Below are 15080 nucleotides of genomic sequence, written 5' to 3' on the forward strand. Positions count from 1 at the left end.
TCACTTCCTTATTGTCACATAAAATATCAGGAATATTCTTGTTTCTGAACCACAGACTGAGAAAATAAAGATCGTGTCACAGTGAATTCATATTAAAGGCTTAGGATGGAAATTTACTGGTTAATGCTGAGCAGAAGAATGCTTTTCCCCCCACAAACAATTACGTTTTTAACTCTTCTGTTCCCAAAACACAGAGATTTTTTATTACCCATTAACATGTAATTAAATGCAATATAATTTACATAAGCAAACTAATGTATGAAATCAACATGTATAGCTTAAATAGTCATGACATACACACTTGTGATTTGAAAATAGCCTCCAGATAGGTATTTCAAACATGCATAAGGCTTAGTAACTTGACACATTTTCTCTTTCGTTGCAAAACTGGAACTATTTACAGCAAAAAGTCAGACATTTATTATAAAGAATAATTCTACAGAGGCCATTGGAAGAATTCAGTGATATAAATCTGATGCAGTTCATTTGCACTAGTTCACCCAGTTAGTAAGTGACCTCTATTTATTACAGGTCAGTAGGGTATCAATCTTCCCTTGATCTGCAACCATGATAAAGCACACATCAGATTTATTAAGGGAAAAATATTCCAGCCAGAGGCAATCTTCTGTCTGATTAATTTCGTGCAACTTTTCTCCAAGTTTAATTTTGCTTTGCATAAAAAAACGATGACATTTTATACAGGAGTATAGAATTAAACAGGCAAACTGGACAGATGTTTTGTATCCTGGGGTTAGATTTTGAATGAAATACATAAACTAATTGCATTCATATCTAGAGAAAATAATGAAATATTTAAATAAAATCACAAAAAATTAGTTCAAATAGTAATTATGTCTATATCATATAAACAATCAATGCAAGCTAAACACCAGAAGAAATATGTATTCTTTCCAAAGAAATGTGATAAATACGACATTTGTCACTTAAAATCCAACATATTTAAATATTTATATTAAAATAAACATTAAAACAGCTTTACAATAGGGATAATTGGTTAATATACAGTAATAGCGACTTTCTATGTATCAATAATAACAATTTAAATCAAAGATAATGCAAAAAAAAAAAAAAAAAAAAAAGCAATACACATAGTAAAAAAATATATATAACTACAATAATACATTAGAAAACATATCACCATAACTAGTGCTTTCAGATTGGGAGCAATATAAAACGGCTGCACTCACCTGTACATAAGATGAGTAGAGAAAGAAGTAGGAGTTTTGCTGCCCACATGTTGATCCTGGCAGATGTCACAAGGATGTTGACTGACTGCAGAGCACCATTCAGTAAAGAGATGTGCCTCTCAGCAGCGCCTCTTAGTACTCTGGCTGGAGCTGGGTGACTCCTCCTTTCCTTTTCCTTTGCAATAATAAGAATGGTTTCTTTGCTGAGCACTGGTAAAAGTTCTCAGTTTCTTGTAGGTTACAATGTCAGTTGTTATAGGGATTTGCATGTAACAGATACATTGGATATTTGCTTAGTAGTAGCATCCCCTAAAGGCTGCTACAGTGGTACTGCAGGGCTTTATGTATCCCAGAGGAAGAACCATTGCAATCTTATCTGAAATCTGATCACTTAGATTTCACTTCAAAAGACTTTCATGCAGATAAGATTTTTCAGTCCGTCCCCACCCATAGAAAAGGAAAGCAAGCGCTCAGCATTGTGGGCTCAATGATTACGTTCTGATCTGTGGGATTGACTGTACAAAGTTAGGATCATACAATAGCAAGGAAAAATAAAAGTACACCCTAACTTGTACGCACAAATATATTAGTAGTTATCTGTTGAAAGAATAAAAAAAAATTATACAAACATTTGCACTTATTTAATTGTAGCTCATAAACACTCAGTGTGTCCAGTCGTTGATCTAGGGATTTATTTGGATTGCAATATTTAGAGTCAGGAAGGATTTTTGTTTCTAAGATAAGGAATATTGGCTTCTTCCTCGAGGTTATTTTACTTTCCACTGAACACAAATAATATGTAATAATAAAGTGGAGATTTATTAAGACTGGCATTTTACACGCCATTTGTAATCTAAAAAAACATTGGAGTATAATGTGCCTTACTTCTAAAGTGTAAAACGTGTAAAAAGAGTAAGAAAAGTAAAACATTTTGGTGCAAAAACAAGCGTGCGACAAAATGTCAATTTTTTTATGCAACTAAAGTGGCAGAAACTTGATAATAAGGAACTGATCACATCTGATTTTTTGAACAAAATAGCACAGCATGCAGCACTATTATGTCTGACAAAATGACTTAAACCATGACGGAGACCCGATGGTACCCATTAAAGTCAATGGGTCCCATCAGACGCAGTTTGTTTCTGTCTTGCAATGGATCCTAAACGTCTGGTATTTGTTGTAGTTCTTTGAATCTAACAAATTGCATAAAACTTTTAGTTAATAGTAACCTCCAAGTTTCACCAACAACAGACACCTAATAACAACAACACTTGAGGTGGCCATACACAAAATGAAATGTGTGTCGAACACACTGATTTCGGCGGGATCACCTGATTATCTAATGTGTATTGCGGTCTCCCGAATTTCCCCAGACAGCCGATGTCGGGGGAAAGAATAATCAGCCATTTTGGATTTCAACATCCTTTGTTACCGCCCGATATAACCTGCTGCCAGAGAAGTTTGGCAGTGGCTTATTCTCCTTTCCCCATTGAAAATACATGTAAATATGTACATGTTTGACTTAGCCAACTGTGTATTTTAATTGTAGAAATAGGAGGAATAGGGAGGACAATTTCATAATATCATACAATTTTAGAATAATCTTTATTGATAATTTCTCCAATAATTATAATTTTTTTTCAGGATTAGAAAAAAGGGTCTGCTTTTTTTTTTCAGAAACTCTTGACCATGGGCTTTGGCTGCTATTGTAGCTCAGACCCAGTCACTTCAATGAGGATGAGCTGCAATACCAGACACTGCCCATAAGCAATAGTGGTGCTGTTTCTTGGGAAAAAATAGAGACCATTTTTCTAAATTCTAGAACAATCCCTTAAATTATAAAATGTTCAACATATTCACAAAAGGGTGGTCCCAGAGGTTAGCAGTGTATACACTACCCTATACATTACCCATATAAATAGCAACTGCCCAGGGCTTAACTAGAAAATGTTGCCCCATAACAAACTTTTGAAAGTGGTGTCACTAAAGATAGTGCCACACATTGTGCCCCCAATAATAGCAATTACTATATTTATCTGTCCCTATTCCTACATCAGCATCTATCTGCTGTTTATTAATGTTGGAACTTGCATTGAGATTAATATCCCACCATATATCAGTCTTGAATATGGGGTATACTGGGTAAGTATCTGGCGGGGCAGGGAAGGCCAATCTTTAGCCAAAACTTAAATTTATGGTTCAAATTCTGATGATAAATTGAAAATGACTGCTCACATTAATCAGGTGACACACCTGAGAACTATTATTGCAAATCTATGGATATTTAAAAATAAAATAAAAAAAATGTCTTACATCATGGCTTTCTGGATAATTTAAAATTATTCTCTAGGTAAATATTGTGAAGCTGATGTGCTTGATAAAGTGAACTTGATAAAAGAGTCATCCCTAAAGTTTCATGGGGAGAATTTACTAAGACTGACATTTCGTACACCAGTCTTAAACTGAAGCCCTCTAGTGTAAGATGCACTAACCTTCTTAAGAGGCGCACGCTATGAAATTGCGCAGATTTCAGCTGTAATTAGCGGCAATTACTGGTGTACATTATAGTAAATCTGACAGGACAAGGTCTGAAAAAGTAAAAAAAAAATTCACAAAACAGGTTGGCACCGAAATGTGCAACTTTTATCCACCAGTAAACTGGCGCATATCAATTAATACATCTCCCCATGTTTCCACCTGGAAACAAAACACAGTCTGCATTTAAAGTTTATCTAATGAATTAATATATTTATTGTAGGGTTCTAGCAGCACTGAAGAATCTAGTACCCCATTCAGATATCTAGTTGGTGCGTGCGCAAGGATTCTTATTATCTTACTGTAGTATACATTTTAGACATATACAGTTCATTTTGCGCTGCTTTACTTCATCATGAAACATACATTTCTTACTGTCCCATATTGTCTCACACGACACAATAGCATATGGGATAGCAATCTGTCAGATATGACCACTTTAAGATAATCACTAGTGATAAATTCAGTATCGTGATCAAGATCACATGAATGGGCATGTATTCAACTGAAAACAGGTGTCTTGCTTGAAGGCTTGAGAAGAATTGTATATATGTAGTTAGACGCTTGTTCCTGACAGAGACAAATGTTCAAAACGTGAGGTGTCTTATGGCCTGGCTTTTTCTGTTCATGACTCTATTCTTTAACTTTATCACCATGTTACTTTATATTTACTATTTTGCTCTTTTTCATTTTATTCATAGATGCCAGAATCTGAAGAAACATTCCAGAGAATTGTTTTCTTGCAGGGCCACTTCACTTGTATAGTCTAGACAGACTTTAGCCCACTTCAACACACTCCAGAATCTGATTGACACATTTGTATAACCTGGTTATAATGTTATTCAAAGCTATATTATTTCTGTGGGGAAAAAAAAGGGATTTCTACAGTTAAGACCAGTGGTTCCCAAACTTTCTGAGACCCGGACTCACTTTTGGCCTAAACTTTTGTTTGAGACCTCCCACTACCGTACTTAGCCCCATTTCGTCTTATGTATGTCAACATTATTTGTAACTAGATGCCGGTACTTAGCTCCATTCCAAAAATAAGTCCCTGCAACATTGAAAACAACTATTATTGTGCAGGCCGGGAAGGCTCAAGGTATTCTACGAAAGTGTGTCGCTGAGGCCTGACTATGGCCGCTGCTGGTGGGTCATGTGACCCGACCCGTCCATCAGTAGCTATCAGAGGCGTAGCTAGGGGAATAGCGCAGGGACGTGAAACACATCTGAGTGTGCCTCAACCCAGTGGGCCCCCCACACAGTATAATGACACCTTAGTGGCACCCACACAGTATAATGCACTTATAGCTGCCCCAACACAGTATAATGCCCCTATGGCTACCCCTACACAGGATAATGCCACAGTAGTGCCTTTACACACAGTATAATGCCCCTATAGCTGTCCACACAGGATAATGCCCGTATGGCTGCCCCCACAGTATAATGCCCCATAGCTGCCCCAACACAGTATAATGCCCCTATAGCTGCCCCACACAGTATAATGCCCTTAGAGCTGCCCTACACAGAATAAGGCACCCATAGCTGACCCCACACAGAATAAAACCCCCTCCTTATACCCAGTATAATGCCCCCATAGTGCCTAATAGAAAAATAATAAATGAATTACTTACCTATCCCTGTTCCCACAATGAGTAGAGGAGATCCTTCTCCTCCTTTGGTCTGTGCTATGAGTGACTCGGCCCAGACCGGCTCGATGACATCACTACATTGTGCCTGTCTGAGCTGAGCAGCTAACGGCTCACGGCATAGTGAATGATGGCGCAAGTAGACAGAATTGCTCCAGCATTCAATTCAACTGTATCTGCATCCTGAGGATGAAGTTGGAACTGGGTCAGCGGTGAGTGGCTCACGACCTCCCAGATGTCTTAAAACGGCACCCCAGAGGGGCACAACCCACAGTTCGGCAAACACTGTTTTAGACTATGAGCTAACTTTGGGGAGATAAAAATGCAGCATAAGTTGGTTAGCACTATAGTGGTGGGAAATTTTCCTTGAACCACAATACACCTCCTGGTACTTTGGTGGTTCCATTGTGACATTATGTTCCTTTAGTGCAAATAAAGCTATCATACACTATGTGGCCAGACATTTGGACACTCCTTATTCGGGAAGCTCGGTAACTTGAAACGTGACAATACCATAGTATGCCACAAGTCAGAGTGTGACATTTCTGATCAGCTAGATTTTCCCTGGTCAACTGTAAGTACTGTTTTTGTAAAAGGGTTTATGCAGCAGCGCTTGCTCTTGGGGCATGACCACACATGGCGGAATTCCTCCGCAACTGTCCGCATCAATGCCGCACAGAATCTGCGTTGCAGATTCTGCAGCGGATCTGCACAAAATGTGCAGAAAATTGATGCGGACTGGCCGCTGCGGACTGCAGGAAAAGTGCTTCTCTTCTCCCTATTCAGTGCAGGATAGAGAGAAGGGACAGCACTTTCCCTAGTGAAAGTCAAAGAAATTCATACTTACCGCCCGTTGTCTTGGTGACGCGTCCTTCTTTCGGCATCCGGCCCGACCTCCCTGGATGACGCTCCAGTCCATGTGACCACTGCAGCCTGTGCTTGGCCTGTGATTGGCTGCAGCCGTCACTTACACTGAAACGTCATCCTGGGAGGCCGGACTGGAGACAGACGCAGGGAGTTCTCGGTAAGTATGAACTTATATGTTTTTTTACAGATACATGTATATTGAGATCGGTAGTCACTGTCCCAGGTGCAGAAACAGTTACTGCCGATCGCGTAACTCTTTCAGCACCCTGGACAGTGACTATTTACAGACGTCTCCTAGCAACGCTCCCGTCATTACGGGAGCCCCATTGACTTCCTCAGTCTGGCTGTAGACCTAGAAATACATAGGTCCAGCCAGAATGAAGAAATGTCATGGTAGTAAAAACAATACGCTCCGCAGCACACATAAGATCTGCGGACTTCATTGCGGAATTTTGACTCTCCATTGAAGTCAATGGAGAAATTCCGCCATGAGTCCGCAACCAGTCCGCCACTGCTCCGCAACAGACAGAGCATGCTGCGGACAACAAATTCCGCTCCGCAGCCTATGCTCCGCAGCGGAATTGTACGCATCGTGTAAACGAACACTGCTAAATTAAAGTGAAAGTCAATGGAGAAACGGCTCCGCTGCGGATTAACGCTGCGGAGTGTCCGCAGCGGAATTTAAGTGAAATTCCGCTATGTGTGAACCCGCCCTTGCAAGGAGATACACAGGAACAACAGAAATTAGCCTAATACACGATGCTTAAAGCATGAATGGAATCTGGAGAAATGCAGTCTGAGCAGGAAGCAGAAGTGAACAAACATGCCCCACCAGCCATATCAATAAACGGCATGCAACGGGAACTCGAGTCATGGTAAGTAACAGTGGCGTAACTACCGCTGTAGCAGCCGCTACCAGCGGCATGAGGTGCTATGGCTGCTGCAGCGGTAGCGACGCCACATTCAATAATATCTGCATCCTTAGGACTCCACTATCTACAAGGGGGCTGTATGGCACTGTCTACAAAGGGGGCACTATTTACGGGGGGGGGGGGGCTGTGTGGTACTATCTACAAGGGGTGTGTGACACTATCTACAGGGGGCTGTATGGCAGAATCTACAAGGGGGCTGTATGGCAGAATCTATGGGAGGGGGGGGGGCTGTATGACCCTATCTATGGGGGGGCTATTTGGAACTATCTACAGGGGGGCTGTATGGCACTACCTACAGGGGGCTGTATGGCACTATCTACAGTGGGGCTGTATGGCACAATCTACAGGGGGCACTATCTACAAGGGGGCTGTGTGTGGCACCGAGGGGAGGGGGGCAGTGAAAAGTTTGCTATGGGGTCCAGTCTTTCCTAGTTACGACACTGGTAAGGAACATATTTTTTATAGCACTATAGTCAACAAGTTGTCTATAGTATGGGAAATTGATTTTTATATGTTTGTTATTTTTTGGTGGGTTCTCCGAAAACCCTTTTAAGTAGTCCAGCCTCCATATCCTCCAAGTGGAGAAGTGCATCAACTGCTTATTTTGAGTTCTGTCATAGGAACTCAAGTAAGGGCTTTGAGAGACAATACATAACAGATTTAAACTTGCTCTTGAGTTTTGGATCATTGTCTTACTGCATAACACAAGTTTGCTTATGCTTTAGATGAAAGGGTAATCTCTTTAAAATAAAAATATTTTGGTACAATGTAGAATGTATGGTTCTTTGCCGTTCCGAAGTTCAGAAGCAACAAAATATGCTCATCCCATAGCATTACCATTATCATTTTTGACTGATGATGTTCATATGGTAAAATGCCATATTTGCTTCATGTCAGACAAAATTGGACCTGCGTTGTCATAAAAGATTAACTTTTGATTTATCTATCATAATTTTTTGCAGTTTTGAGCAGAAGCCCCTTTTGATTTACAGTAATATATGGCGTTTTGTTCCTTCTTCGCCCAGGCAGGCTGCGTCCTTTGAAAGTACATCAGGACTGTCCTGTGATAGAAGCTGTTGTCAAGTTAAAGTTTCTTGACACTGTATTTTATGCGGTAAAAGTCAACATAAAGATGGCTACATCTGTAGTATGACCTTGCAGCATCTCAATGGGATTCAAAGGCCACTCCAAAACGTTAATTTTGTTGTCTTGAGCTATTCAGAGGTGAGCTTGCTCTTGTGCTTTGGATTGTTGTACAGTTGACCATTCAATCATTTGTCAATAACTGGACATTCTCTTTCAGGATTTTCAGGTAGAAAGCAGATATCATAGTTTCGTCAATTACGGTAAGACTTTCAAAAAAGTTTTACTTTTGATTCATCAATCAACAGAATATTTTAAAAAAAATGTGACATAAGCCTTAATGTTCCAATTGGTTATAATTAAAAGAGTGTTAAACTGGTGTTAATTCTGCCAAGAGTTTAGGCAGCTTCACAGAACACAGTTAAAGCGTACTTAACTTTTCAGGTAAATTTTGAGTGATAAGCTGTTTAGCTGTGAATCCAACACTGGGGTGAGATGAAAAATAAGGTATTAGGAAGTTGCAGCAGCATCTGTGTCTCTCTGCCTCTCTTTGACTCTGCTCCTGCTCTCTCCTTCCCCTCCATAGACTTCTATGGGCAGCTGTAACCTGATCCCTCAGTGAGCGGATAGTCTGTCCTATCTTGAGGAGATGGAAATAGCAGAATGTTTTCTCTAATAAGATATATACTACAAAGTTTCTTATATTCACTTGTACTAATGATTTATGCAAAGTTTGTTAAAAACTTAATGGCCATTTAAATTCTAAAATTTAACCAAGATGGGCTTATAGAGCTACCATTGAACTCAGTAAGTTGCTAAGCTCCACCTAGTGGTGGTTGCAGGCAGGCAGAATTTTATAATCCAACTCAATAACCATGGGAAGCATGTGAATGGGATTTGGCCATGAATTAATGAGTAGAGAACTTTGGACCACTTAAGAATTGTTTTTTAAGGACTACATGTTAGGTACACTTAACGTCTTCAGGCTGTACTATATTTGGCGAATTCCATCACAAAGGAATGAAATATTTTTTTTTTAGCATCTACATTTCCATTTTATAAACGATTCCTTGTGACCTTAAAATAAGCATAGTGTCTCAAGTGAAAATGATTATCTCAGCTCTGCTTTAGGAAACTAAACCAGAACAAAGAATAGAAATACAAATTCTATAATACATGTATTTTTCATTGCTTTTTTGGGGTGATGATTATCTGTAATTAATATTTTAAAACTAAGATTGACAAGCAAGAGACATCTTTTTCCTGTTTTAAATGTTTGAACTTACCCATATATTTTAAAATCTATTCTTCTATGTATTCTAAGAACTTCATGCCAAAAAAGAAGTGAAGCAGTTAAAAAAAAATTCAATTATTGTAATCAAGTCACATCAAGCATACTACCTGTCAATCGACAATGTATGGGCATGTAAAATAAGGCAGCAGTTAAGTCCCTCTCATGAAAAGAAGGCAATTATTGTTATAATGAAGTGTCAGTTGGACTCAAAATTCCAAGCTATTATTGTTTGAACTTACTACCAAAACAGCAAGCCATCTGAAATAAAGTTTGGGTTATGCCACATTACATATAGGCTAGAGACAAATCCCTGTTGGAAAAACTTATTGAAAATTGGCACTGAATTTGAGGCAAGTTATAGAGACTGATTCATTCAGTAAAAATGCAGGACTGATTAGATTTGAAGGCAACTTTCAAACCATGTTGCTACAGTAAAGTGATCTAAAATATAGGATCAGTTTCTAATATTTATTTCTTCAGTTCTTCACATGCATCAGGAACATAACATATAATATTGGATACACTAATAGATGTCATGTGTCAGTTTAAAAATAAGGCTCCTGATATTATCAGTTCTTTAACAGCTTTCAAAAAAATCGTTACAGCAGAATATCATGGAGAGTATTCAAAGGAAGGGGACTATTATTTATCGACAATAGACCAGTTTAGTTTGAAGCCTTTGGCTGAGAACTCATTTAAAAACTCAATCACAGTTCTCTACTAAAATAAAATGTAACAAGCAAGTCAATTATATCTCAAGGGTCAATTCTATCTCAAAAAGGGAGAGAGGAATACAAAAAACACATGAATAATAATCTATTAATACAATTATGTTAGGGACTGTTTGCCCTTTAGAAAGAAAGTGGCTTTTTACCTATTTAGTAACAAAAAACACACTTTCTGATGGGAAAATATATGTGTACTCATTCATTGACAAATATTTTTTCTTATAACTTAAAACGTACTGCCATATTCAATGACTTACTGAACTTTTTCTTCTGTCACATTTAAATTTGTAGAACAGATATGTATTGGTTGCATTATTATTATTTTTTTTTTATTTTAGTTGCATCACATGTTACATACATTATTTCTTACTACCATTTTTCAACCTCTTGTGGATGCAGTCCATTTTGGCCTTACAGTGAATATCCATGCCATTTTTTTTTTCCAAATTCCAAAGTCTGTGCTAATTTTTTTTTTATATATATCTTTATAGAGTTTAGAGCTTTGTTTTTCTGATACAGAGCTTCAAATCCTCTGCTTAGATGTAGAAAATAACATTCTGACTGATGCGGTCACCACCTTACTGCATGCTGCTATACATTGAACTCAATGATAAGACCGTATGCATCACATGTTCCCTCTAGGGGTGAACCTAGCCCCTCTGCTGCCTGAGGCGAACTATAAAAAGGCGCCCCCCAAAGCTATCAGAGTTTTCTCATTACTAGCTTTACACATCAAACACGCAATATATACATTTTTAAAATAGGAAACCATTTGATGTTTATTTGTTAAAGTGTTGTTTGAAGTATAGAAAAGATTTAAAGAATTCTTCTTACTACCAATCAGTACAGTGCAAATAGTACAGTCTGCCCTACACGGCCCCATATCTCTCCTCGGCAGCCAGTCTCATTTGCGGCGTCACTCTCTGCAATTACATTCAAGCCAGTCCAGGACGGATCACACTTAGCGCTGTTTTAAAGCGGCCAGCCTGGGCTGGTTCCTTTGCTCTACCTGCTGTATTGTTGTGGTCTGCCTGTGCTGGCTCGATGCCAGTGGTGGATTAATATGATCTTAGGCCATGGGTTGTACACAAGTTATGGACCCACATCCCACACGTAAGTCTCACCTACATGTCAAAGTACATCACATGCCACTCTGCAGACTGTCTCGTAGCCTGATCATCTGCTGCCACACTCACACTTCCCCACAGCCCCCACACCACAGTAATTTACTTAGATTGAAAGACCAACATTAACAATAATACCCCATACTGTTACTAAATAATACCGCTATACCATAACCACAGTGACTGAATAATACCCCCCATACTGTTACTGATTAATACCACCACACCATAACCACATAGTGACTGAATAATACCCCCATACTGTTACTGAATAATACCACCACTCCATAACCACATAGTGACTGAATAATACCCCCATACTGTTACTGAATAATACCATCACACCACAACCACATAATGACTGAATAATATCCCCATACTGTTACTGAATAATAACGCCACACCATAACCATATAGTGACTGAATAATACCCCCATATTGATACTGAAAATAAACAAGATCACATATTATGTAATAAATCCAATTGCTAGTTATATTATGTTCCGTTCACTGAATTAGTAGATTTACTGCCTAATTAGAACGATTAAAAATAAATTTTAATAATAAAGTATTAAAATATGGCTCATGTAGCCCAATAAGACATATGTTCAGGCTCAGACAAAGTGGTCAGGGATAGGAGGTGGTCTATTGAACTTCCCACGTGTAGACCAAAATCTCCTCTTGTAGTATAAAGCCCTGACACCCACTTGCTGAAAAATGATTGTTCCAGCCCACCGGGCTCACAGCATGTGGTCAGAGAGAAAAACTCTGAAAACAGTCCTGTTAACAGACCGCTACTAGGAGACTCTAAGACCACCTGCTGACAAATTAATTTCAACCCTACGCGTTTCAGTGTCACTAATGGATGTGACACATCATCAGGGGTTTGTTAAATTGATTAAATGCCGGTTAAGCACGATTTCTGTGCTAACATTGTTTCTCCCGGCTCGTGCACGACTCTAATGCAAATGGCCGCACACGAGCCGGCGAGACTGGGAGCATATGAAGGGCAAGAGCCCTCCCCCTGCACTGACGAGGCTGCCGACTCACCGCCAATCACAGACAGATACGTCACACCAGTGACGCATCCGGACTGTGGCGAGCCTCCTTACAGCCCGGCCAATCAGGATGAAGTGTGACGACACGGCGTCCCTCGTAACCCTGGAGACCTCAAGCGGATACACATACAGACTCGGGACAAGCATGAATCAGGTAGATATACTCAGGGATATAATAAATATGAGTCACAAAACGATGATCCGCAGATCATCCTCCATTACTTGTCGGATAGACCTTATAGTAGTGTGAATACCGGCCATTAGTATACAATTAAAGCCCTAATTAACAATATCAATTGTAAATAAGGTTGAGGCTATTAGAAGAATAAAGTTCTTTAAAGGAGCATGTAGACCACTCAAGAAACGCATCAAGACCCTATAGTAGTGTGAATACCGGCCACTAGTATAACATACTAAACCTTAAACTCCAATATCGATTGTAAATAGATACGGTTGATGCTATTAGAAGAAATAAAATAAAGTTCTTTATTAGAACATATAGACCACTCAAAAACGCATTTGAAACGCAACTATGCCACATCTCTCCCAAGGGTGGTAAAAATTGCAATTCGATGCTCAGAGAAAACACGCATAGGAGATCTGCTCATTTAAACCCACAGGACTCATGGTCTGCATGCAATAGATCCACTGCACTTCTTTTTGTAGGATCTTTTTGTCATGGTCACCACCTCTCGCCAATGGTTTAACGTGTTCAATCCCTTGAAATTTTAATGTCAAGGAGTCACCATGATGGCATTCCCATACATGCCGCGACACCGGAGTATCTTCTTTTCTCCTTACGTCCCCAATGTGGTCCCTGATCCTTCTTCTAAATTCTCTCTTCGTTTTACCGATATACTGTAATTGGCAACCACACGTGATCAAACAGACTACACCTTTGGTCTTACAGTTGATATAGGATCTGTTCTCAAAGACCCTGCCAGTCTTGGTACTTTTAAAATTCTTGCTACATAGAATCGAGTCGCATGCCTTACAAGAGCCACATCTGTAACTTCCATTAAACCCCCTGTCTAACCAGGTGTTTGGTTTATTCTGTGTGCTCATGTGGCTATGCACCAAGTGATCCTTTACATTGCACCCTCTTTTATATGTTATAAGTGGAGAATCCCCTACCAGATTTCCGACATCAGGGTCAGCTTTTAAAATTCCCCAATATATGGATTTCTCTAATCTCCTTATTCGCAGAATCATAAGTACCAATAATCCGTATAGTATCGTCATCCTTGATACGTGGTTTAGGATTAAGAAGGTCATTTCGGTTACATCCTAGTGCATTCTGATAGGCTTGTTTGAGAACATATTTAGGGTATCCTCTCCGTTTGAACCTACCCTCCAATTCCCTAGCAGACATTTTATAGTCCGAGATTGTGGAACAATTTCGTCTCACCCTAAGGAATTGGCCCTTAGGTATTCCACGTTTAAGGTTCACTGGATGGCAACTTTCCCATCTGAGGAGACTATTCGTGGCACTTTTCTTCCGGAACATATTGGTTTGAATATTCCCAGATGGTGTTTTAGAGATCATAACATCAATGCTGTAGCTGCATTTCAAAAAGCTGAAACTGTTATTTTATGGTATATAATCCATTTCATTCCTGCATGAACCTCATCCCTGCTGTAGCTGCATTTCAAAAAGCTGAAACTGTTATTTTATGGTATATAATCCATTTCATTCCTGCATGAACCTCATCCCTGCTGTAGCTGCATTTCAAAAAGCTGAAACTGTTATTTTATGGTATATAATCCATTTCATTCCTGCATGAACCTCATCCCTGCTGTAGCTGCATTTCAAAAAGCTGAAACTGTTATTTTATGGTATATAACTCTGCTTTCCTGTCTTGCTATATAGTCTAATGTTATCTCAAAGTTTTGTCAAAGTGTTTGATCGTCGTTAAGTTTTATGATCATCCAGACCTGCTAGTTTGTTTGTTTATCTCTGCATAGCTTTTCACCTCATGTGTCTAGTTGGTTTGATTAATAGCTGAACGAGCTTAATTAGGCCTAGATCTGAGCATCTACTCCCCTATAAATTTAGATGTAGCATATGGGGAAGGCACTCGTGCAGGGGGGCACGACGGCAGAAGTCATCTCTGTCTAAGTGTCATATTGTCAAAGTGTCCTGGCAGTTATACATGGCAGTTGCACAGGGTCAGTGACAGGTAAGCTGCATTACCAAACCAGACAAACTAGCCCACGCTCTCAATATTAGATTTCTAACTATCTGTAAACAAAGATGTTTGCCACCGCTCTCATCATTATAGCTGCTCTTGGTTTTCAATCCTATCACCCATTTAAGACTTGCCCAAAAACAGTCTACATCAGTCCCTCTCTCCTTGCCTCGCCCATGTACAGCTCCCATTCACTATTCACTTTCCTCAGTCAACTTAACCCATCTCATCCCACTGCCCAACATAAAAATCACTCTCATAAATCACATAACCATATGCTGTCTCTATGCATTCTCCTGCTACTAGCTGCAGGGGACATCTCTCCCAACCCTGGGCCTCCCTTTTCTTCTGCCAAGCTCAACCACTTACCTGCCACACATAGAAACCCTGCAAATCTTCTTGCCATTCCTTGTATG

General features: G+C 39.4%; 1 protein-coding gene across 1 annotated transcript in view; it reads right to left on the reverse strand.

The window, feature by feature from the left end:
- HGF (hepatocyte growth factor) overlaps nucleotides 1-1284 on the reverse strand; it is a 125512-nt gene extending 124228 nt beyond the window's left edge. Inside the window, exon 1 of the mRNA XM_075855074.1 lies at nucleotides 1209-1284. Within this exon, the coding sequence (XP_075711189.1) occupies nucleotides 1209-1257 (49 nt within the window). The 5' untranslated portion in view covers nucleotides 1258-1284. The remainder of the gene's footprint in view (nucleotides 1-1208) is intronic.
- Nucleotides 1285-15080: the final 13796 nt, after the last annotated feature.

This window comes from Rhinoderma darwinii, chromosome 3 (genome assembly GCF_050947455.1).
Source record: "Rhinoderma darwinii isolate aRhiDar2 chromosome 3, aRhiDar2.hap1, whole genome shotgun sequence".
Taxonomy (NCBI): domain Eukaryota; kingdom Metazoa; phylum Chordata; class Amphibia; order Anura; family Rhinodermatidae; genus Rhinoderma; species Rhinoderma darwinii.